The following is a 24942-nucleotide window of genomic DNA, read 5'->3' as shown; positions in this document are numbered from 1 at the left end:
CACTAAAGATTGTGCATGTCAAGTAAATAGTGGAGAATTTGTGTCTTCTAACGATGTGAGAAGTAGTTAAATGTAACAGACTGAGCACTTGCATTAGACTCCGTAAGTATATAAGGAATCAGACACAAGCTTGTAAGGCTGCCAGAGTGACAGAAGCACGTTTCAGGTGTTGCATCTGGGAATTCATTAAAAAGAGTACTTGCTGCAGCTGTCAATCATTTTGCTCTGCCAGCCACAGAAATTATCAGTATGCCCTTAATGAAAATATTTTGGGTCATAAAAATACTATAAAAACTGCAAATTATAAAACAACTTAAAACAACCTGAGGTTTTTCAGACAAGTCTGAGCGTGCCTGGCCAGAGCTGAACCGACTTACAACAAAGCACAGGTAAGCCTTGCCAGGTCCAAGGGGAAAATCCTCTTTACCAGGTTCTGCACATATTCTGTAACAAAAATGTGTAGTCAAAACTTTGTGCCACCAGCAGGTAAACAGCCAGGGATTATGGATTTTACAGATGTTGCATAGATAATAGAACCATAGAATCACAGAATGGTAGTGGCTGTATGATCTCTAAAGATCATCCAGTCAAACCTCCTGCTAAAGCAGCTCCACCTAGACCAGGTCACATAAGAATACGTCCAGGTGGGTTGTGAAAACCTCCAGAGGAGACTGCACGCCCTCTCCCTGGGCAGCCTGTGCCAGGGCTCCCTCACCCTCACAGGAAAGAAGTTTTTCTTTAAGTGGAACTTTTTGTGTTTCAGCTGTTGTCCATTACCCCTTGTCCTGTCACTGGACACTACAAAAGAAAGTGTTCCCTCATCCTCTTGACATCCACTTTTCAAATACTTGTAAGTAGTAATAAGGTCCCCCCTCAGTCTCCTCCAGGCTGAACAGCCCCAGGTCCCACAACCTTTCCTTGTAAGGAAGATGCTCAAGTAGCACTGCATTGGACTCTCTCCAGCAGTTCCCTGTCCCTCTTGAGCTGAGGAGCCCAGAACTGGACACAGGACTCCAGATGAGGCCTCAGCAGGGCAGAGCAGAGGGGCAGCAAAACCTCCCTTGACCTGCTGGCCACACTCTTCTTGATGCCCCCCAGGCTGCCATTGTCCTTCTTGCCCACGAGGGCACATTGCTGGCTCGTGTATAGTTTATTATCAACCAGCACTCCCAGGTCTCTCTCTGCAGAGCTGCTCTCCAGCAGGCAATCCCCAGCTTGTCCCGGTGCATGGGGTTGTTCCTCCCCAGGTGCATTTGCCCTTGTTGAACCTCATAAGGTTCCTCTCTGCCCAACTGGTTGAGATGCCACTGAATGGCAGCACAGCCTCTGGTGAAACAGCCAGTCCTCCCAGTTTGGTGCCATCACTGAACTTGCTGATAAGTCTGCTGAATGAACTCTGTCCCCTCATCCAGGTTATTGATGAAGATGTTGAATCAGACTGACCCCAGAACTGACCGCTGTGAACCCCACTGACCACAGACCTCCAACTTGACTCAGCTCTGTTGGTCACCATCCTCTGGGCTCTGTCATTCAGCCAGCTCTTGATCCACCTCACCATCCACTCGTCCAACCCGCACTGCCTGAGCTTTCTGATGAGGATGTTATGGGAGACAGTGTCAAAAGCCTTGCTGAAGTCAAGGTAGATGACCCCCACTGCTCTCCCCGCATCTAGCGAGTCAATTATACTCTCACAGAAGGCTATCAGGTCAGTCAAACAGGATTTCCCCTTGATGATCAGAGGACAAGCACACACATCCTGCCTCTGAGCAAGTTTTCAAACAGGAAACTTTCCCACAGTCTTTCCAAGACTATTTTCTGCGGGAGGACTGGCCAGCCTTCAAAAGTGGTTCCACAGTGCCAGCAAACACAAGGTTCCAGCTAGGCACATATTCCTGCAAACACAGTTACACAGAGGTAGCATTGACACATGGCTGTGCCACCCTCTGACGTAAGTTCAGCCATTCCTTGTCATAGGAGGCTCCAGGCTGAACTTTCATGTATTATTAAGGAAAACTGAGTGCAATATTGCATTTAAATTACAGACTGCTGCTGTTGTGCCTTTTCAGAATCTATTGAACTTCCCTGGCATCTATTCAAGACAGGAATTGTGCTGTCACATCCTGCAATTTAGTCTCATCAGCACTAATGTTACTAAGCAAGTCACCAAACCAGCAGTTAGTTGCCTGGTGCTGCAGAACTGGAAGGTCACTGATGAGCATTGAGACATTGTTACCAAAAATAATCGCGGCCACTTATCCTGTCTCTTGCCAGAACAACCACCTGCACAGTCACAAACTGAATTCATCAGGGAACTGACACAGCTGAAAGTCCAGTAATTTCCACGCACAAGTGGGGACGCTCCCAGAGTCCCAAAGCTTTGCAGCCTTCATCCGAGGAGGGAGCTGCAGGCAACACACCCCTTCCCATCAAGGCTGTGGCAGGAGCAAGAACCCTTGCAGGCAAGTGGGCCGGCCACAAGGGCATCTCAAATCATAGAACGGTAGGGGTTGGAAGGGACCTTTAGAGATCATCTAGTCCAACCCCCTGCAGAAGCAGGGTCACCTAGATCAGGTCGCATAGGAACATGTCCAGGCGGGTTCTGAAGACCTCCAAGGAAGGAGCCTCCAGAACCCCTCTGGGCAGTCTGTGCCAGGGCTCCCTCACCTCAACAGTGAAACAGTTTTTTCTTAAGTGGAACTTTTTGTGTTCCAGCTTCATCCCATTACCCCTTGTCCTGTTGCTGGCTACTATAGAAAAAAAGGGATGTCCCAACCTCCTGACACCCACCCTTTAGATATTTGTAAATGTTAATGACATCGCCCCTCAGTCTCCTCTTCTCCAGACTAAACAGCCCCAGTTCCCCCAGTCTTTTCTCATAAGGAAGATGTTCCAGTCCCCTGATCATCTTGGTGGCCCTGCACTGGACTCTCTCCAGCACTTCCCTGTCCCTCTTGAGCTGGGAAGCCCAGAACTAGACACAGGACTCCAGATGAGGCCTCACCAGGGCAGAGTAGAGGGGGAGAAGAACCTCCCTTGACCTGCTGGCCACACTCTTCTGGATGCATCCCAGGATGCCTTTGGCCTTCTTGGCCATGAGGGTACATTGGTGGCTCACGTTCAGTTTATTATCAAATGATCACGTGAAACACCTTTGTCATCTTCGGAGTGGAGAGACAGCCAGAAGACAGCCCTGCTGGTTCCAGCAGCTCACAAAGCACTGATGGGACAACACGGCTCTTCAAGACTTGCTACTGTTTCAAATACAGACCCCATTCCTGATTAGGTTTTATATGTTCTCTCAACACTGGCCAAGCCTCAGCATGAAGCAGGAGGCCGGCCACAGGCAGCACTGTGTACTTGGCCTCCTTTAACAAAAACGCTTGCATCTGTGGGGTTATTTTGCCCAGCCAGGCAATCTAGTAACACGTTACTTGCTTCGTCAACCCACTACACGCTGTTGGCCAAGACACCAGGATAACGTAAACAAGTAAATTGAGTCAGACACAGCAGCACAAAAACATAGGGTTTATTTTCAGATGTTTCATAATACTAACATACCGACATCTTCACACAAGAGCTCACTGTAGCATCTGTAAGGTTAGGTCTTGAACGAAAGTCAGGGTGATAACATCTTGGACAGCGTTACCAGGCTTTGAGATGAGATATTCTCATTGTACAGTGGGGGGTAGCCAAGTGGAGGTGCCATTCTGAGATATTGCTGCATACTGGAAGACTAGGAAAGCAACAAGCTGGCCTCGGGCTCCTGGGTTTGCAGCGTGCACCTCCAGATGAACTGGGTGCCAACAAACATTTAAAGCTGCTGCTTCCAAAAATGCTCCAAGCTGATTTTTGTCTTTCAGAAGACAGAAGTCCTCCTGCACGAGGTCTGGTGCTTCACAATGACAAGAATGTTTTTATAAAAACGGATAAAAAGTGCAGTTAAGTCAGTTTGCCTGCTCATATTAGCTCTTAACAAATCTCCTCACACACGTAGATGCGTTGTTCCTATGCCTTGTAAGAATCGAGGAATTCACGTGTGTGACGGGAAACAGATACAAAACATTTAAAAATCCCCAATTAGAGAAATGCAAGGCAGATGAACCAACTAGAACATTACTAATAAGGCAACACAAGAAAATACTGAAGTACAAAATACTGCATTTTACTAATGTTTCAGTGAGACTGTTTAGTCTAGCTCAACGCCCTTAGTCCCCGAGATCAAAACGATCAAGCAAAACGTGGCATATCCTAGTGCTTAAAAAAAAAATGCAGCACTTTTCCTTAATGGTTATAAAATTAAGAGCCGGAAATATGACCATTAAACAAATTACGTAACAAAATCTGAACATTTCAAAGGAATCAATCCAATCATCCACTGTGCTCCCATGCTCCTGTTTACCTTGCGTGCTCAAAGTGTAAATGACTCGTTGACAGACATTTGGCTTTTTTTGTTCTCAATGTGAAGCAGTGTGGTTAGTCATAAAGACATTTTTCTTCATCAGCAGACTACTGTTTCACATAAAGCCAAGTCCAGAAACATATTGGTGTTTCCTTTGGTCTGGTTTCTGTGCTTCAACAGTTTTGACAGTCCATCCTGCTAACGGGCCTACAGGACTGTGGACTAGGCTTTTACGTTCAGTTTATCCAAGTGTAAGGTGTTTAAGAAGGCTAACTATCAGAATCATAGAATCTCAAAGGCTTGAAGGGACCTCGAAAGATCACCTAGTCCAACCCCCCTGCCAGAGCAGGACCACCTAGAGTACGTGACACAGGAACTCATCCAGGTGGGTTAGGTAGCACAGACTCCATAAAACTGCTGAATGAAACCACATGGACACATTTGCTATACAGAATAAAATAAAGAGGGGAAGGTTTTCAAACTGTTTTTTTTTATATACTAACAGAAAGCTGATGCTCTGTGACTTGGATACCAGGAAATGCAAATCCGCTGTCTCTCCTGAGCAGAACGGACGTGCTGCAGCCCCAAACCAGCTCCTACGTGTTACAGCAACATTTATCAACAGAAGTGCTCCAAAATGTTATTGAGAAACCCAATATGCTGAACGCCAGTAGTTAGTTCATGTGCATCTTTCACAAAGGAAAAAGGACTGCAGACATTATTAGTTACAATGGCGTGAAAGAAGAGGAAATTAAAGCAAGATTTACACAATTCACTTGAAGAATAACGATCACCGAATTTCTGCTATACAAAGTGTACAGTGCTATTCCTTTAAATTAAATTTATGCTAGGTCCTTAAAAATTTCTGTAGAGAGGTACATCTATGACACTATTTTAAGTGGAAGGACTGGATTTGACAACTAGGTTTTATAGAGACACATAAATAAATATCGCAAATGAGGATCGCTCCTGACTGGCTTGATCTGAGGAACAATCCACAGTTGTGAAAGAAAGTAAGTAAGTGTACCGAGGGAGGAGGAAATTAAAGCCTGGAGATAAGAGTGTCAGAAAAGGACAATATGCTTACACAATAACAGGGATCAGATTGACTATCAGCATTTGGAAACAGCAAGAGACTATCTCACACGGTAAAAAAAGCCATCACAAATTATCTCTCTCCTTCAAAATAACAAAGCAGACAAAGACAGGCTCTTTTCAGACTTCTGTGTACATAGAACTTTAACATAGGAGATACAAATGGGTTAAAATACTGCTAAGAATAGCACGAACAAGAAACAGTACTTCACTTATCACTTAATACAAGCTTCTACCAAAAAAAAACCCCTCAAACATCCAGATCTTGCTGTTCTCAAAGTATATATACATCTGTCAGTCCAAAAGTTACTTGTCTTGGGTTTAACTTAAGCACCTTCATTACACAGTGTCCTTTACTACAAAACAGCCAAACATACATTCATAACCCTAGAACTATTTTTATAATTAGCGTGTTTTAAAGCATCATGTCAGACAGGTGCCTCCAAAGTTGCTTTTCTCTTTTAAAGATACGCGGCCTGCGTCGGTTACAGTAACCAGCTCTTGCATTACTGTCCGCACACCATGCAGCAGCTTGTTTTACAGGTCGTTCAGTTAAATGCTTTCACTTTTACAAAATACTTTAGAAAAACAAAAAAAAAAACCCAAAACAAAACAAATAGGAAATTTGCACTTCAGTTTCTCATTCTTGAAACGTGCTACTTTAAAACTATGCTCTCACCCCTCTGCCCTGCAAAGGAACCGCTTAGCTTTACGGATTGTATCCCCATCAGCCCAAGGCCTGAATGTACATCATAGTAATGCTTCTCATATCCACAGTGCGGCTTCTAAGGACCTCCAAGTTCCTTGCTTACAGCTGTTTAAGCCTCACAACACCCCTGTGAGGTAGGTACAGTAATATCCCCAATAAACAGAACCAAGACTTTTGTGTGTGTGGCACAATCACACTTAAATGTTCACTGACCAACAAGAGCAGCCTCTGAGCCTGCAGCCGTGAGGAAGATAACGTCCATCTTCCTTTGGTGCTCTACAGAGCTGGGCATCTGCACCAGCACTCTCCTTCAGGCCCGGCATGAAGAAGGTTAAAGCAAAGTGCTAGGCAGATTGCTGCTCTGCCACCTCAGGCAGGTTGTCTTGGAGTGTTTGTACAGGTGGCTGGACTGGCTGAACCGCTTGCCACACTTCAGGCAGGCGTAAGGCTTTTCTCCTGTGTGTACACGGATGTGCTTCTTGCAGTCTGTCAAGGTCAAAAACGTCTTGCAGCAGATCTTGCAGGCATACTTGCGTGCACCTTCCACTACCAAGACGTTGTGCTCAGATAAGGCCTTCTTGCATTTTGAAAGGACATCTGCAGAAGCCCTCGTCAGCTGTGGTGGACCAGGCTGTGATGGATGCCCGTTTTCAAAAGAAGTGGTCCCGTTCATGATCAGCTGGGAACTGGATGAGTTATCTTGCAGCTGGGAACTCCTGACAGAGGTCACCACAGGCATTTTGGGGGCTATGCGTCGGTAGCCAGGAAAGTTGCTAGCTCCACCTCTCACCGAGCCCATCATTGCCCTTGACAGGGAGTGCAAGCCCAAGCCCGACCGTGGAAAATCCATGCTGAACTGCTCTGCCGTCCGGTACCCAGAAGTCTGTACGCAGGGGAGACCCATCACATCCTGCATTGGTCTGACAAAATGAGAGTCTGCAGGCTCACTAAACGGATTCTCAACATGAGAGACGGTGGCAGACGGATGGCCTCCAGCAGGCCCCGCCTCCGGACTCATCAGGTAAGAGGCATCACTGTCCATTCTGCAGTCACTGGTAGTATTTGGAACGTTGTCATCGCTGTTCTGACTAGCACTGAAGCCACCACCTCTGCTTTTATTTAGAAAATTCGAGATACTGAAAGTAGACTTGTGTTCCAGGTTATTTGCCACCTCCATTATATGGATGTCTCCCACTCTATCAGTACTGGACTGTGGGTCAGAAAAGCTACGATCACTGCTCTCGGGACTCAGCTCTATCTTCTCTGCGCTCACTACTCCTCCTTCCACTTCAACAGACTCACTGCCTTCTGCTTGGGAAGTGACATCGCTCACCTCATCTTGAGGCTCTGGCGAACTCAAGGGCTCAGACTTCACCACCACTCTCATGTGCTCTTTTTCGTTCAGACCGACCTCTGGATTCTCACATGGGAAGTTGTTCTTCTCAGAAGCAGCCTCCTGGTCAAAGCTGGTTTCCACCTGTGTTGCCTGCGACGCCATGGACATCTGTGAAATGTTGCCTCCGCTGTTGTCAGACTGACTGGGCACTTGTGCGTCTTCCTGAGCACTGAAAGACTGATCATACATGATAGTATTATCCTCCTGGTTATCAGCAACAGCATCGGCCTTAGAGTTGTCCACAATCTTCAGCGAATCTGGAGAGAAGAAATCTTCCCGTGAATGAACAACTGACTGCCCGCTCTCTGCAGCCACGTCAGAAACAGACTCGTCCATGGTGGGCCTGATGCGCTGCCTGGCCCGATCTTCAGAAGACTGCTTACGTTTGTGGAGACGACGGATGGGAAAAGTAGTGCGCTGCTCGATGTTACTTCTCATCGAGGAGCTCATCGCATTTGGCTGTTCCTCCGTGCTCTGAGTAGAACTTAAGGCAGAGCTCACAATGCTCAGTCCAAGCTGCTGGAGCATGAAAGACCTCTGCATGCGTGCGTTTTGCTCTTGAACTCTGTCACTCGGTGGAGACATGGGCAGCGTCCTGGTAGTAAGGTAGTGCTTGCAGGCTTTAACGACAGAGTTCAAATGTAAGTGAGAAGCAGCCAGCAAGACATCCATAACGTTGCTCTCCCCAAGCATTAGTGTGGAAGTATACATCATGTCTATCAGCGCAGCAAAAGCTTCCGCTGTCACCACTTCACTGTCCAGCTGAATCATGTTCATGGTCTGATCTCCTTCCGCTACAGTAAATAGGGCTCGGAAATGTGTGCTACATGCTGCCAAAACAGAGCGATGGGCTTTGAAATGCCTGTTTCCCACCACAATGACACAGTCACAAAGCTGGCCATGAAGCCTCTGGTAGTTGAGCTGCTGAAAGATTTGCTCAAAGTGTCCTGGAAAATCCATGGTCCTGTAAAACAAAACAGAAGAAACTATAACATTAAAACCAGCTGAAGTGCTACTCAGACCACAGCAAAACTGGGTTTAAAAATGAAAGATGACAGCTGGAGGGCAGATGAACAATAATTGATCTTAATTTACCACTGCCACACGGGTATTGTATCAATGTTGGCTATCTTGTGGGGGAGAAAGAGACAAAAAACACAGGTTCTGTCATGGAGCTGACCTAGTGTAACAGCTGCCTCAGCATCAGATGTGTGACAGGCAGCTCTGCTGCAAACTGAATAACACAGGTCATTTCACCTCCGTTATCTGCTGTCCAAATTAAACCACACTCTGTCCTAAAACATTTAATTCTGTCTTAAAAAAAACATCCAAACCAACTAATTGTGAATAATCTACGCAACCTTTGATAAATTGCTCACATTATTAGATAACCTCTCACTGAAAAGTCTGAACTTTAATTCTCATCTCATTTAATCCACCTTCACCTTCTGCAAATGACTTTCTGGACGGTTTCTAAGCTGCTTTGCAAAACCATCATTCACGTATTTGCATTTAACACAGAAGCACAGAAAAGAGAGTTAATGGAAAGCAAGGGAAATACTTCTGCACTGGAACAAGTGGACAGCTCTTATCTCAAACTGACACCTTTAGCTATCAGAAGTGCAATACAGTTTCCTTATTTGCTATAGTTTATCAGCTGGGATGCACTGAAAGTCCTCTGTTTTTCCCACAAAACAAATAAAATGGTATCAAGATAGAAAAGTTTGCCAACATTAAGAGCCATCTCCATGCTTGCTATTCCTTATGAACCTTCTGGTCCACAAGGCAGTTACGGGAAGCATCTGACAAAACCATGCACTCACTACTGAACAAGACAACTAGACAAAGTCAAAGGTGGCTTTTTTTTTCTCAAATTCACATTAACAGAATGTAAGGCAAATCTTAACAGACCCACCTTACGACTCAACAGGTGACTTTTGGTGAAATCTCTACTTTTTCTCATGCCAAATCAACAACGTGTAAGATCTGGGAAACAGAGAGGTTGCACGTATAGGACATACGCATTTTTGTGTTCACATTTGTTTTCCCACAGCAATACCACGTGTGGCATTAGAAGACTGTAAGGCAGCTAAAACAAAATGTGACACAGAAAGAATTACACTTGCGAAGAGAGATCAAATGTGAATCTGCCCATTTAGAAGTCCTGGCCTCAGATGCTCACATGTTGCTTTTGCATACATGCATTGACATAAGCTCTAGGAGTACATTGAACACAAGGCTTCCCATGGCCTCAGTTGACCAGTAAAGAAAGGCCTGCTTGGAAATAATGTTTATATGTTGAAATTTTTGAAGATGTTTCCCTTTACACAATGGCTTTGCTCAGAAGGCATGCTCGGGCCAGACTGGCTGCCAAGTACATAGTCATTCAGAAGAAAACACGTACAGCTCTTGATGTAGTTTGTCAGTTACTTTGCTATTTTGTTCTCCTGGGCACAGATTAACAGTTTACTTGGAAGGACCATCAGAAAAAGCAAAACTTCAGATATGCAAGAAGCAGCTCCCAAGATTGAAGACATGGTGCAAGTGCAGCGGATGGCCACAAAAGCTCCCTTGTCCTGCAGAAGCCCATAGCCTACAGCAGTCTGAAGCTCTTCTCTGCTGCAGGGCAAAAGGCAGTAAGATAGGCAGGGCAGACTGGGGACTACCAGCTTCACGACACATACTGCTGGAGGATTGTCCTGGTAAAGGTCACAAAGCCAAGCAAGACACACGATCACTGATGGATTTACACACACATACGTAAGCAGGCAGCTGTAGAACCAGAAAGATCTATGGACTTCCAGCAGCAACTCTAGCCCACACTAGGAAATGACATCTGCAATGTTTCTCCGGGCTTGGATTATCACCATTAAAAGGTCACACGAAAGCAGAAGGGTTCTTGAACCTCTTGTACAAAGAATACACCTTCTTGAGCTAATAGTTCAGGAGTTATTCAAAAGCAGCATGAGACCGAGTTTCTCATGAGGAAACAAAGTTAACACATGCTCTGTGTGTCCTGCCCCCCTGCACCATAACCCCACTTGCTCCCACCCCCCAGCCTGTCAGACCCAACCCTCCCCAGAAGCTCAGGCTCGGCCTGAGGAAGGTTTCCCACTCACAGCATTTGTCAGAGCAGAACAGGCTCATGCTGAACACATGCTAGGTTCTCCATCCAGCAAGACTGCAAAACTAGGCCCCTCCTTTTCTATTACACCCACAGCTATAAAGTGTGTTAGACTTAAAGCATTGGTCTCAGTAATGCGCCATAGTCAAAAGTTGCCAGTGTCTCCAATAGCTACAGAAGAGGCAGTCAGAGCAATTCTGCTCTGTAACACTTCTTGTCATAGAATCATAAAATGGTAGGGGTTGGAAGGGACCTTTAGAGATCATCTAGTCCAACCCCTCTGCAGAAGCAGTTTCACCTAAATAAGAGTCTGCCATTGTCAGGGACGGGACAATACAGACAGCTACTGGGTAGGAATGCCTTAGGTGCAGACACTTGTTTTAGCCTGTCTTGAAGCTACTACAGACACTATTGGGTGATGATCAGCTACCATTTTCTGATTCCCAGGCCTCTGAAACAGGGGCAACCTGGACAAAGGGATCTGATCAAGTCTGTGGCTTTTGCTGCACTTGGACTAATATCAGGCTACATAAAATTAAAGGGAATGGGCAGTGTAGTAGGCAGAGAGATCTGAATTCATGTCAGAAGAGGCAGCAAATTAACACAAAAGCACAAACACTAAAACCTTTAGGACACCAAAAAATCTTCTCAAACAGACCCCAGCAGCTGCTCCCCACCCGAGAGGCAGCCAGCCTGCACTCATCTTCTCTTTCTCTAGGACATAAACTCTGTGGGTCTTTGTTGGAGAAAGACTTTCACCACCTAGTCCACTCTTTACAGTGTATCACAGTCTCTCTTATCTCTATAAATGAAGTTATGTAATAAACGAGAAGAATTTGGGTTTGATGCTGTTTTTACTGAAGAAATAGGACTATAAACAGTAGGTGATTTTCTCTTTCACTACCATTGCATATCTGACAGTAAAGTGACATTTTCAAGCAAAAAAAAAAGTTAAACAAGACAAATTTTGAAATTGCAGAGTTTTTACTTCTGTGCATTCTCTCTGAGGGAAGAATAACACAAAGGAAAGGAAGGAAATGTTTCCTGGTGGTTGTAGGAGGGAGAAGGAACAAAAGAGCAGACTGTGAAACTCAGTGACCTCAGGTAGCTGAAAGTCTGTGACCAGAGACACAAGTCTTGGCAGAAGGTGACTGAAACATGGCAGAAGCCAGAGCTGCTTTGTGAGCAGTGCTGATGCGTGCCCTCTGCCTTCGCTGCTCAGGTACACCTGGTTAAACTCATGCCCTCCTTTGTTCCAGCAAGCACTGCTCAGGGATGAACTCTGCTGTAAGGAACACCCCTCTCCAGCCAAGCATCTCTGGAAAGCTGAGGAGGGACTGCCAAATAATTCTTCATTTACCCACAATTCCTTGCCTCTGAGACGAGCCAGGTGTTATGTCACAGAGAATGCTCTGTCCTTGGCTTCACAGGGGTAAAACATGGAGATCTAGGGGAAACGTGGAGAGGAGGAGATGGGGGCAAGGGTATCAGTTGCCAGAGCAAGAAAGAAACTCTCACTCCATTTAGAGTACCATCACTACAGCACCAGCATGGTCTTGGTGGGCCTGGATATTAGTCAACAGTCTTTTCACTTCACCCTCCAGTCAAGAGCAACAGCTCCAAGTAACCATTAATTCACAGCTTTACAGCTATATGCAGGGCTGATGTGCACAGTGTACAACCCTACAGCCCACCAATACACACCCTGGAAAACATCAGGCACCTGCCACTCCAGGAGAGGCAAGACATCTCCCTTCCTTAAGGACCAGAACTGGAGGATGCTATGGTTTGTTAACTGCAGTGACCTTCCAAACTGCAGCAATGCTGAACTATTAGTACCACCACTACACAAAGGCAGCTATGACAGGATGCAACCAAGGATGGAATCTTTCCACTTGTACTTTCATTGCAGAGAGCACAGGGCCTAGCAAAGACTGCTCTAGCTTCAAGGGTCGTCAGAAGCAAGCTGTTCATATGCACCCAAGCAGTTTCCAGCTGGTGCATCACCTTAGGTCACTGTTAGAAAGTGCACTGCAGAAGATAAAAAATACCTGAGAGCTCAGGCACTGTCCTGACAAGCCAATCCCAGGAGGCAGTATGCTTCAGAGGCTATATAGTGACTGTGCATTCGAACCAATGCCCAGAGGAGACTGGAGGTGGAAAGCACCATGAAGGTTGTGATTTGTATCAGTAAAAAGATGGGACTCCAGAAAGAAAGATGGGTTACAGAAACGGTCCAAGGTATTTCTGCCATCAATATGTATTTGAACCAGGGAAAACAGGTAACAGCCATTGTTTTGACAAATGATTGGGGATTTCAGAATTCAGAGACAGTCGTGCATCCTGAAACAGGATAAACCCAGTTTTGCTTCAAATGACATTAATTTGGCTTGGTATTTAACTTTTACTGCACCATAAACGCTGAGGTCCCTGAACCAGAAGCAGATCCCAGAGTGAAGCTGCGATCTTGTACAAGAGCAATTGAAAATTATAAGACTAGATTAGAGTTGTGTATACTGCACGCTATCCACATACCACATTCGGTGAGGTATCAGCTACTTCAGGTTACTAAATACAAACAGATGCATCCAAGTCAAAAACCAAAATACAAGTGAGTGGGGTATTTCTGGATATCCAGTCTGTCTTCCCCTCCTGCCTCCTGACATCTTGCCTTTCAGCAACAGCTGGCCAGAAAGACTCCCCTGAACCACCCATGGGCTTCACATCCCTGTCAAACAACCCAGCATCTCCAGCACCTGGTGAGTGGCATCCTACCATATAGTGTGTGAATGCCTGTTTGGATGTAGGACAGAGATGCTCCCAAGTGAATAGTGAGTGGTTTCAGTAGCCAGTCTCTGTAGCCTTCATGAGGTTCATGGCCAGCTCCAGCTCACATCCTGGTGAACCAAAGAATGTTAGATGAAATCTTCTGCTGAATGAGATCCTGTCAGCAGGACTCTGGGGAGGGGAGGCAGCAGTAGTACAAACAGCAGACATTGTGCCCAGTGGCCTTTTGAAGAGCAGCAGGAAAGGGAACAGCTTAGTTCTATAATCAAGCAAATGACCACAACTGGAAAGAAACTCCACGAGTACTTCTATTATAAATACGAACAGCTACAGACAGGAAATTTTAAGGGCAAGCAATGAACAAACATCTACGAAATCCTGACTGGAAAACACAAGTTCTGCCTGTCCTTGGACTAAGCCTACGAAATTGAACCAGCAGGGTCCAATCACGTAACACACTAAAGCTACAGAACTGCTTGCCACAGGCAGGTACACATGAATTCAACTGACATTACACACACTGATCAAAGAAAAATCAACTGAGAGATAGATATCATATATTCAGATGCCACAGCTACCTGGGAAAGGCAATAAACCACAAGCCACTGGGAGCATAGTTTTACATACACTTACCTCTCTGGCCTTCAACTTCACAGCTTGCTTTCATATTTTCAGAAGAGTTTTAGGAGAAAACTACATCAGATTCACATGGCAAAACCATGGAAGCATTTCCTCCCTACCACTCTGATTATATACTTAAAAAGATGATTAACCTATGAATAAAAAGCATACTCTGTAGGTATTTAAGTACTGAACTTGCTCTTTCACTGCTAGAGGAAAACGTACCACAGCAGATCCAACAGCACTGGAGGCGAGGCTGCTGCTGTTGTTGAATATCCCCAGGTCCCAGCAGGAAAGCTGAAGATGCATTCCCAGCAGGCACAAATGCACGGAGCACCCGTGTATACTCAGCACTCACACAAGCACAGGTAGCACCACAGGACTCCTCCTGCTCCCTTCTCTGGCTGGGCAGGATGAAAGTCCACCTGTGAAAACACACATACAGGCATACAAGGTGGACTCCTCAAGCAGCTGGCCCTACCAGCACCTGTCACCTGGATCCTGTCTCCTCATACTCAGTCTGCAGTCATACAAGTCCCCAGGGCCACAGCCTCCTCTAGTTGCTGGTACAGACTGTCACAGGTCTATAGAGCCAGCTGGGATTCCTCTGATCCCACAGCTGACCCCATTCTTGTCTCTATAGACACAGGCATCCTCACACCCAGAGCTGCCCTCAGGGACCCAGGGACTCCTTTGCTTCCAGGTCACTTCACCAGGTTGATCCTTCCTCGCCATCAGACACTCACTCACCTGCACTTCCTCCACTCAGCGCTCCACAGATCCTCTTCTCTGTGTCTGCACTCAGGTCAGCCAGAGAGCCCTCACCTGGGACAGAGCCAGGAAGGAGTTTGATCAGGAGCAGGACAGATGGCACTGATCAGGTGCAGGGCATGGCCAGGCAAGTGCATTGACCAGCCCACTGCCTACACACAACTGTCCCTTTTCATACCCCTTATCCCTTTATATTTCCACATTTGTTCCTCCCCAATTTCCTGAACTTCCCCTTTGCGCCAGACTTGCTTCTTCCCTAAACATCCCACAATAATCCTGTTGTTTATCAAACTGGTTTTCCCTGCAGCCCATGTGTCCCAGGAGAGGGCAGCAACCATCCTTAACACAACTAGACACTGGGTAGAGGCTCTGCTGGCACTACCCTGGCAAAGGCCTGGACAGAGTGCTCCTTTCTCAGAGTCCTTTATTTGGATTCCTGCCTATACCCCTGTGACTTCTGGGCCTGCAAAGATGGGTCTGGGAGCAGCTCTGTAGGGTACCACTGGGGCTCGCTCTCCTGCCACTGCCTCTGCAAGCTTCCCCAGGGCTGTGTAAACAAGCTTGGTCACGTAACAGAACACAGTAAACTATTCCTCATATATGTGGATGAAAACAAGGCTTAAATTTAATAAACTCAGACTTCTGTGTTAAGAAAGGGCTTAAACTTCTTAAACTAAGACTTCTGTGTTAAGAAAGCATCAGGATTAAAAACACCTAATTGGGTAGACCATGTGCAAGTGTTTTGAAATTGTAGGGGAAAAAAATGTGCAATTTACAACTGTCTGTTTATTCATTTCCCATTAGCTATTAACCTCAGAGTCCTTCTGTCAACTCCAAACAAATCTAACAAAGAGGAGCTTGGATACTGAATTCCCCCACTTTTTGTTTAAGTGGGTGTCTGGTTACAGAACATGCCAAGTTTGTAAAGAGTGCTTCTCACAGAGTCATAATTAATTAACTCCCTTATTTTCTTAAAACAACACAAAACACTCTAAAAACAGACAGCTGGCCAGTCTGCACACACAGCTATGAATGAGGCACCCACGCAGCCATCTGCAAAGCCAGTCAGGTAGGAAGCACAAGGGACAGTTGGTAAAAGAATCACGTAGAGGGAGAAAGGACACTATAGATTTTGCCTTAGGAATTCAAGTTTCAGCAGCACATATTTATACTACCTGTAATGACTTGTTCACATGGTTTCACTTTATTTTTTGAACGATTAGCACTGATAATGCTACATAGCCTACAGCCTCTTTTTCCACCAAATTCCTCTGCTCTAACTCTTAACCTGCAGTAAGATGGGGTATGGTGAGTAGTGAAGTACACTTGCATTGAAACCACTGCAGGATCAAAAGCTTTTCTCACACTTCTTTAAAAAACAGTTAAAGTTAATTCACTAAAGTAACAACTCTAATTAATGGTCTATTTAAAATTTGATTACTATGCCCAATACTAAAGGATACAGTTCAGATTATACTGCAAAACTGAGCCAGCATCAAGAAGTAAAACATACGCAGTCAAACAAAAAAAATCAAATGAAACCTCCAGTTGCCCCTAAATGAGCTCTGAAAAGGTCTGCAAAGATTTTGTGTTGCTAAAAGCAACAACAAAAGCTGTTTCAATTCACAGTCATTCAGGAGAGAGATGTCAGAAGAAATATCACATACAAATACACCACTGAAAGTTTCAGGCTAGGTTCTTGTTTTTTTCTTTAAACAAAGGACAATTTCTGACTTGCACCTCAAATCCCATTCTGATAAATCTGTATTTAAATGCATTTGATATTCCAGGTACCTAACCTGGCGTACAGTCAAAATTTGGAAGTGTGCCAATATATAATGAGTAACTATTTGCCACTTACTTTAAATTGGATTTTAAAAGCATTACGATATCCTCGTACTGTGCTTAACCATTGGGTAATAAAAAGCTTGCCTGATGGGCAACAAACAGGATGAGCTGGAAAGCCACTGTGCACCAAGGAACACATGACATAGTTGCCATTATGGAAACATGGTGGGATGAGTAACACAACTGGAGTGCTGCACTGGATGCCTAAAAAGAAAGAAGCGTCCCCTTAGTCCATGGGGAAATGGTGTGTGACCTGCTGCTCCACCTTGATGCACACAAGTCGATGGGGCTGGATGGGATCCACTCGAGAGTGCTGAGGGAGCTGGAGGAAGTGCTCACCAGCCACCCTCCATCATCTACCAGCAGTTCTGACTCACTGTGGAAGTCTCAGAGGACTGGTGGATGGCAAATGTGAGACACATCTATAAGAAGGGAAGGAAGATCTTGGGAACCACAGGCCCACCAGCTTGACCTCGATGCCACAGAAGGTTATGGAATAGATGACCCTGAGTGTCATCACGTCACATGTGGGACAACCAAGGATTCAGGCCCAGCCAGCGTGGATTTATAAAGGGCAGGTCCGGACTGACTAACCTGATACCATTCTATGACGAGATGACCCGCTTAGTGGATAGAGGAAGCCTGTGGATGTGGTCTACCTGGACTTCAGTAAAGCCTTCAGCACCATCTCCCACAGCATCCTCCTGGGGAAAATAGCTGCCCTAGGCTTGGATGACAAAGTGGGTCAGGTCTGCATATCGGCCCTTCGGTTCCCTTCAGAAGGCAGTCTTGATCCACTTTTTTTTTCTCCTTTGTGGAAGATGTTTTCATAGAATCACAGAATGGTAGGGGTTGGAAGGGACCTTTCGAGATCATCTAGTCCAACCCCCCTGCAGAAGCAGGGTCACCTACATCGGGTCACACAGGAACATGTCCAGGCGGGTCCTGAAGACCTCCAAGGAAGGAGCCTCCAGAACCCCTCTGGGCAGTCTGTGCCAGGGCTCCCTCAGCTCAACAGTGAAATAGTTTTTCCTTGTGTTTAAGTGGAAATTTTTGTGTTCCAGCTTCATCCCATTACCCCTTGTCCTGTTGCTAGCTACTACAGAAAAAAAGGGATGTCCCAACCCTCCTGACACCCACCATTAAGATACCTGTAAATGTTAACAAGATCTCCCCTCAGTCTCCTCTTCTCCAGACTAAACAGCCCCAGTTCCCGCAGCCTTTCCTTGTATGAAAGATGTTCCAGTCCCCTGATCATCTTGGTGGCCCTGCTTGGACTCTCTCCAGCACTTTCCTGTCCCTCTTGAGCTGAGGAGCTCAGAACTGGACACAGGACTCCAGATGAGGCCTCAGCAGGGCAGAGTAGAGAGGGAGAACCTCCCTTGACCTGCTGCCCACACTCTTCTTGATGCATCCCAGGCTGCCATTGGCCTTCTTGGCCACGAGGGCACATTGCTGGCTCATATTTAGGTTATTATCAATCAGGACTCCCAGGTCTCTCTCTGCAGAGCTGCTCTTCAGCAGGTCAATCCCCAGCCTGTACTGGTACATGGGGTTGTTCCTCTCAAAGTGCAGGACTCTGCACTTGTCCTTGTTGAACCTCAGGAGGTTCCTCTCTGCCCAACTCTCAAGCCAGTCAAGATCCTGCTGAATGGTAGCACAGCCTCTGGGGAATCAGCCAGTCCTCCAAGTTTGGTGTCATCACTGAACTTTCTGAGGGTCACTCTGTCCCCTCATCCAGGTTGTTGATGAAGATGTTGAACCAGACTGGCCCCAGAACTGGTCCCTGTGGAACTCCACTGGCCACAGGACTCCAACTCGATTCTGTGCTATTGATCACCACCGTCTGGGCTCTGTCATTCAGCCAGCTCTTGATCCACCTCACTGTCCACTCATCCAAGCCACACTGCCTGAGCTTTCTGATGAGGATGTTATGGGAGACAGTGTCAAAAGCCTTGCTGAAGTCAAGGTAGATGCCATCCGCTGCTCTCCTCTCATCTAGCCAGCCAGTTATGCACTCATAGAAGGCTATCAGGTTGGTCAAACAGGATTTCCCCTTGGTGAAGCCATGTTAATTCCCCCTAATAACCATCTTATCCTTCATATGTTCAGTGATAACATTCAGGATGAGTTGTTCCATCACTTTTTGAGGGATAGAGGTGAGGCTGACCGGCCTGTAGTTCCAAGGGTCATCCTTCTTGCCCTTTTTGAAGACTGGGATGACACTGGCCTTTCTTCAGTCCTCAAGCACTTCGCCCATCCTCCATGATTGTTCAAAAACGACGGAGAGAGGCTTAGCAATCACATCAGCCAGCTCCCTCAGCACTCTAGGATGCATCCCATCAGGACCCATTGACTTATGAGCCTTAAGCTTGGCCAACAGTTCTTTAACCTCTCCCTCTTCCACCCAGGGCAAGTCCTCTGCTGTCCTGGCCATCCTGTTACCCTTGCCGGACTGGGCTTCCCGAGGGTCAGCCTTGACCGTAAAGACTGAAGCAAAGAAGGCATTCAGTACTTTGGCCTTCTCTGCATCCTCAGACACCAGAGCACCCTCAGCGTTTAGCAGCGGGCCCACATTACCCCTCACCATCCTTCTGCTGCTGATGGACTTGAAAAATGCCTTATTACTGTTCTTAACATCGCTGGCTAAATGTAATTCTTGAAGGGCTCTAGGCTTCCTAGTTGCACCCCTGCATGCCCTGGCAATGTTCCTATACTCTTCCCAAGAAGCCAGCCCGTTTCCACCTCTCATAGGTGGCTGCTTTCTGCCTGAGTTGTCCCAGCAGATCCTTGCTCATCCATGGAGGCCTCCTACCTCCTTTTGATGTTTTGACGAATACGGTGCAGATCATCCTGAGTGCTATCATGAGACATACAGAACAACCAGGGGTTCAGCAGGACTTTATGAAGGGCAGGCCCTGCTTGACTGACCTGATCTCCTTCTATGACAAGGCTCTTCAGAGGGACCCAGACACAGTGGAGTGAAGGGCCGAGGCCAACTGCATGAGATTCAACAAGGCCAAGTGCTGAGTCCTGCACCTGGGTCGTAACAACCCCAGGAAGAGCTACAGGCTGGGGCAGAGGGGCTGGAAAGATACCCAGAGGGGAAAGATCTGGGACTGGTAGCAGACAACAGCTGAACATGAGCCAGCAGAGTGCTCAGGTGGCCAAGAAGACCAATGGCATCCTGGCTTGTATCAGAAATAGTGTGACCAACAGGACCAGGGCAGCAATTGTCTGGAGAACAAGTCTGATGGGATGTGGCTGAAGGAACTATGGTTAGTGTGGAGAAGAGTAGACTGAGAAAAGACATCTTCACTCTCTAGAACTACCTGATAGGAGGTTGTAATAAGGCGGGTGTCAGTCCCTTCTCTCAAGAACAAGTCATAGGACAAGAGGAAACAGCCTCAAGTTGCACCAGGGGAGGTTTAGATTGGACGTTAGGAAGAACTTCTTCACTGAAAGTGTTGTTAGGCACTGTCCCAGGATGCTCAGGGAGGTGGTAGAGTCACCATCTCTGGAAATATTTAAAAGTCATATAGCTTGAGGTGCTGAGAGATGTGGGTTAGTTGTGGCTTGGCAGTGTGATGTTAGTGGTTATATTTGATGATCTTAAAGGTCTTTTCCTATCAAACAATTATGCAATTCTATGAAATACAAATACAAATCCAGATAGGAATCAGTGATACAAGTGTTATTTTAGCAATCAGTTTCTACTATCAGTTATGCTAGGTCATAATAACATATCAGATCTGTTAACTCAGCAGCATGGTGTGAAGGTAGAAGCAGGAAAGTGAAGTCTTCATCTTCTTTGACATCTTCAGCAAGTTTTGTCACTTTTGAAAGATGAAGGGTATGCATTCTCTTCTCCAAAAGTGTTTTCAAACTAAATATATGGTAGAATTTTAGTCAACAGTAGTTGAAATGATTTCTAGATTTGCCCCATAGAACTGAAGTAGACATCAATGTTACATCTCTTTCACGTATGCGACAATACGGTGAGAGCCAGTCACAAAAGGCATTTTGTGCATGTGTCTGATGTGTCTGCAACTGCTGACTTTCATGACTGACAGCTGGGCTTACAGCATCTCATCTGACATGTATCCTCAGTCAGGTTTTATGTATAGTTCATCTCACACAGTTGATCTCCCTATTGCTTTGAAGGGTGAGTTACAACTTGTCTAAGAGTCAGAAAGAATAAACTGCAAACGCTGCTGCTGGGTGTGTCAGCCCTCCAGACACAAGTAAGAGATTAACATCTGGCTTAGTATTTTCTCATTATCCAAAAGGTACTGCAAATGTACAGTCTAACACATGGCAACACCAACTCATAAACAAACAGTGATAGTACAGCTTGCCAGCTGCAAAGAGCATCTTTGAACACAGTGACAAAAAGCTTCCTCAAAAAAGGACAGATTTTTCTTAGACACTCTTAATTATCTGAAGAAATGGACACTACCAGTGACATGGCCATCCTGCTTCCTGATGTTTCCTCTAACTTTCTCCCAGCCCTGTGATAGTCTCCAGACTCTGCAGTACAGTGTGACATTTTAGAGGAAGACACACCAGAGGAGACCAAAATGTGACATTCCTGCATTTTGATGTGCCATCTCAGCTTGTCATGAGGGGGGTTGTTGCTTTGTACTATTTAACACACCTGTACTGCTGTATATTCTGAATACACTGACAACTGTTTCCTTACAATTCCTGGCTAATCTTTTCATCATTTGGGCCTTCAGGTCAGTACCATAGCTTTCACAGGTGTCAGGTCTCTCTCAAAAGAGTCAACATATGCTTTTATGGTCAACTTACAAAAAGCATGGTGCTTCCTAGGCACCAATACAAAACAAGAAAAGAAGGTTATAAATCCTATTCTTGATCTTAGGAAGTAAAAAAAAAAAGATATCTAGATGTAAGAAAACAGCTGTTCCAAAGACCACAATGTTTTTTGAGGCACTGTGCAACAGAATATATGGAGAAAGCTGTTTGGGCAATATCACTGTTTGATTTCTTTACAAAGGTAAAAGCAGAGAATGCTGCTACAATGACCTGGCAGTGAAGTCCTTTAAGGGCATGGGAAGATAAGCTAATCAGAAGGACTGATCAGAATTACCAGTTCAGGAAACCTCTCTCGAGGTTCACCATGCCACTGCAGTCTCTGTCACTGCGCTCCTCTTCTCACAGGAACATCCCATGCAGCAAAGGAAACTTAGTTGCCATCTTCTGTTGCCTATCACCACCGGCTCACAAATCAAACCACAAACACCAAAAGGTCTGCAAGTCAGGATCCCAAATGAAAGGGCAGCCACCCACAGCCCAGTACCAGCACCACGTCTGGTTGTTCAATAGGGCAATCACTTCCAAATCTAGCTCTTCAGCTTCACTATTTACCAGAGACTGAAGAATTTTAAACGTTGCCTAAGCTTTTAAACCTCATAAAACTGGAGTTAACTGCATAATGAATAAATGTACTTCTGTCAGCAAAACTGTTAAGATGAAAGAAAGAAACGTTAGTTTGTCACAAGCACAATGGATCCATTGGTATTTTAAGTCTTCAGCCAAAGCAAATAATTACATCTACATGACTGATTCAACAGATGACTACTGCATTTCAAACTGGAATTGCTGAATCATCTGCTTCTGATCTTCCCAAACTTGTTTAAAAAAAACTCATCTTCTAATATTATCATTTTACTCTCAGAAAGGAAAATATCTACACGGGTGTACTCCACAGTTCTGTCAATTTTGGCCTTGTGGTGGGTTGACTAGATGCCCAACAGTTGCTCTCTCATTCTCTCTCCACCAATTAACACTGAAACACTCAACTTGAGCAAGATTAATTTGATTAATTTAATTTATTGCAAATAAAATAACAGAGTAGGATAGAAAGAAAGAACCACAGAACAAAAAACACCTTCCCTCCCCAGGTTCAACTTCACTCTCAATTCTTCTACCTGCCCTCCCCAAGAGTACAAGGGGACAGGCAATGGGGCTTGTTGTCTGCTGCTCCTTCCTCTTCACACTCTTCCTCTGCTTCCAGCATGGAGTCCCTCCCATGGGAGACAGTCCTTCATAAACCTCTCCAATGTGGGTCCTTCCCATGGCCTGCAGTTCTTCAGAACTGCCCCAACATGGGCTCCTCTCTCCATGGGGTCACAGATCCTGCCGGGAGCCTGCTCCAGCACAGGGTCTTTGCAGGCTGCAGTTTACTCCACGACACATCCACCATGCACCTCCACGGGCTTCAGGCGGAACCTGTACCATGGTCTTCACCACAGGCTGCAGGGGAATCTCTGCTTTGCCACCTGCAACATCTCCTTTCCTCTCCTTCTTTACCAATCTTGGTGTCTATGAGGCTGTTTCTCTCACATTTTCTCCATCCTCTCCCTCCAGCTGCTGTTGCACACTGTTTTCTACCCCTTCTTAGAAATGTTATCACAGAGGTGCTACCACCGTTGCTGACTCAGTCTTGGCTCACAGCAGGTCTGTCTTGGAGCAGCCTAGAATAGGCTCCATCCAATATGCAGCAGCTTCCAGTGTCATCTCACAGAAATCATCCCTGTTAACAAAACCCTGTCACAAAGCCCAGTACAAGCACATACTAATGAAGAGTTAAAAGGAGTATGTTGGCTCAATCACCGTTTAAAAGACCCACTGAAGAATATTTATGTGAATTCAATGTATTATGCTGAATTAACTAAATTCCTTCAGAGCAATTTTTGACAGGTTGAGAAAGAAATTAAGCAGCTCTTGTTTAAAGACAATAAACTCCTCTGTTCTCAGAGACACCGCTCCAGGTCTCTGCCTATTCTTTATAGCACACTGATTTCCAGTACAGTGCAAGGCAGTTATCAGCTTGATCACTGTAGTTTGCCTTTGTTAATGTCACCATGAGAAAAACTGCCAACTAGTGAGGTCAATGACAAAGAGACAACACACACATTCTAGAGAAGCAACTGATGTGCACACAACTTTTGTACACCAATGCTACACATAACACCTCTCCATCTGTATGTTGTCCTCCACAAAATGAACTATGATTCAATAACCACACCAAAAAGGTAAAATCCAATTTATGATGCATCATCTGGGGAAAGGTTTCTTTGGAAATTCTAGAACATTACATTGACTAACAGGTAAGAATGGATGTTGTTCCTGGCTCATTCCTTAACACACTGAAAGCCTCTGTCCTGAAAAATAGAGTTGTACCTTTTCTTCTTTTTGTTTTTTAACATTACTTGGAATACTCAAGTTTTACGTCCTTCTCAAGACAGCATCTGCATCTCGTCCTTGCATCGTTACTAGTTAAAAACACACTCGCATTCAGTTGTGTATCTCATACAAATGCCACCGCGCACATAACAAAAAGACCCTCCAGAGACGCCCCGTCGAATGTGATGTTCCCTCCCGCTGCCACGCACCTCTGCGTGTCCTGGCCGGGTCAGAGCCAAACGCGTTTCAAAGAGCCGCGAGGCAGGTTCGTTCCACCAGATGCCGGCAGTGGTAGCGCCCGGTCGCCGCCGGAGCTCAGCACTCGCCGGTGTGAGCCGCGGCCACACGCTCACACCTCAGCAGCTCACGGAAGGTCCGAGCGGACGGAAGCCTCGCGGAGAGCCGAGGGTCCGAGACGCGAGGGCACTAAGCCGCGCTCCCCGTCGCCCGGCGGAGCACTCGCCGCCGCTCTCCGGTCCGCTCCGTCTGCTGCACGGCTCGCGCCGCGGCATCGGTGGCCGAGCGTCCATCCCCCGAGCTCCCCGCGAGCCAGGCTCCGGCGGCCGCGCTCTGCCGCACGCAGCTCGCTGCGCGCCGCGGCACCCCCGCTGCCCGGAGCGCTCCCAGCCGGGCGGGAGGGGCTGCCGGGGGCGGGGCGGAGGAGGCCGGGAAGCGGCGACTTCCCGGCGCGGCCGCGCTCTCCGCTCCGCGGGCCCCGGCCCGGCCGCCCACGTCAACCGCCCGCCCCCTCCCCCCCGGCCCTTGTGTGGCGCCGGCGCCGCCCGCCGGGCCCGCCATCGCCCCCGCTCACCTGCAGTGCCCGCCCCCCGGCTGCCTTTGCTTTCCGGGCGGGAAGGAGCCGTGGCGCGGTGCCCCGGGCGGCGGGAAGGGCCGTGCGCGCCCGTCGTCCTCGGCCCTGCGGCCCCGTCCCCCGCGGCTCCGCCCCCACGGGCCCTGCGCTGCGGCGGCCGCGACGCCGG

The 24942-nt window shown here is 46.6% G+C and overlaps 1 protein-coding gene across 4 annotated transcripts; it reads right to left on the bottom strand.

Annotated features, from left to right (window-relative positions):
* Positions 1-3529: 3529 nt before the first annotated feature.
* On the bottom strand, positions 3530-24917 carry ZBTB5 (zinc finger and BTB domain containing 5). Of its 4 annotated transcripts, none has more exons than XM_062018770.1 (4): positions 24774-24917; positions 14882-14956; positions 14357-14556; positions 3530-8563 (listed from the first exon to the last, which is right to left on the bottom strand). In XM_062018770.1, the coding sequence occupies exon 4, from the start codon at positions 8557-8559 to the stop codon at positions 6535-6537; it is 2025 nt and encodes a 674-aa protein (XP_061874754.1). In that variant the 5' UTR covers positions 8560-8563; positions 14357-14556; positions 14882-14956; positions 24774-24917; the 3' UTR covers positions 3530-6534. The 4 variants fall into 4 exon arrangements, with proteins under 4 accessions (XP_061874754.1, XP_061874755.1, XP_061874756.1 ...); XM_062018771.1 differs by lacking the exon at positions 24774-24917 and adding an exon at positions 24172-24742; XM_062018772.1 differs by lacking the exon at positions 14357-14556.
* Positions 24918-24942: the final 25 nt, after the last annotated feature.

This window comes from Colius striatus, chromosome Z (assembly GCF_028858725.1).
Source record: "Colius striatus isolate bColStr4 chromosome Z, bColStr4.1.hap1, whole genome shotgun sequence".
NCBI classification, from domain to species: domain Eukaryota; kingdom Metazoa; phylum Chordata; class Aves; order Coliiformes; family Coliidae; genus Colius; species Colius striatus.
Note: the sequence above shows the minus strand (reverse complement) of the source record. Positions and strands in the feature narration are given on the sequence as shown.

Coding starts and splice junctions, on each gene's coding strand:
- ZBTB5 (XM_062018770.1), bottom strand. CDS start 8,559: ATGGATTTTCCAGGACACTTTGAGCAAATCTTTCAGCAGCTCAACTAC.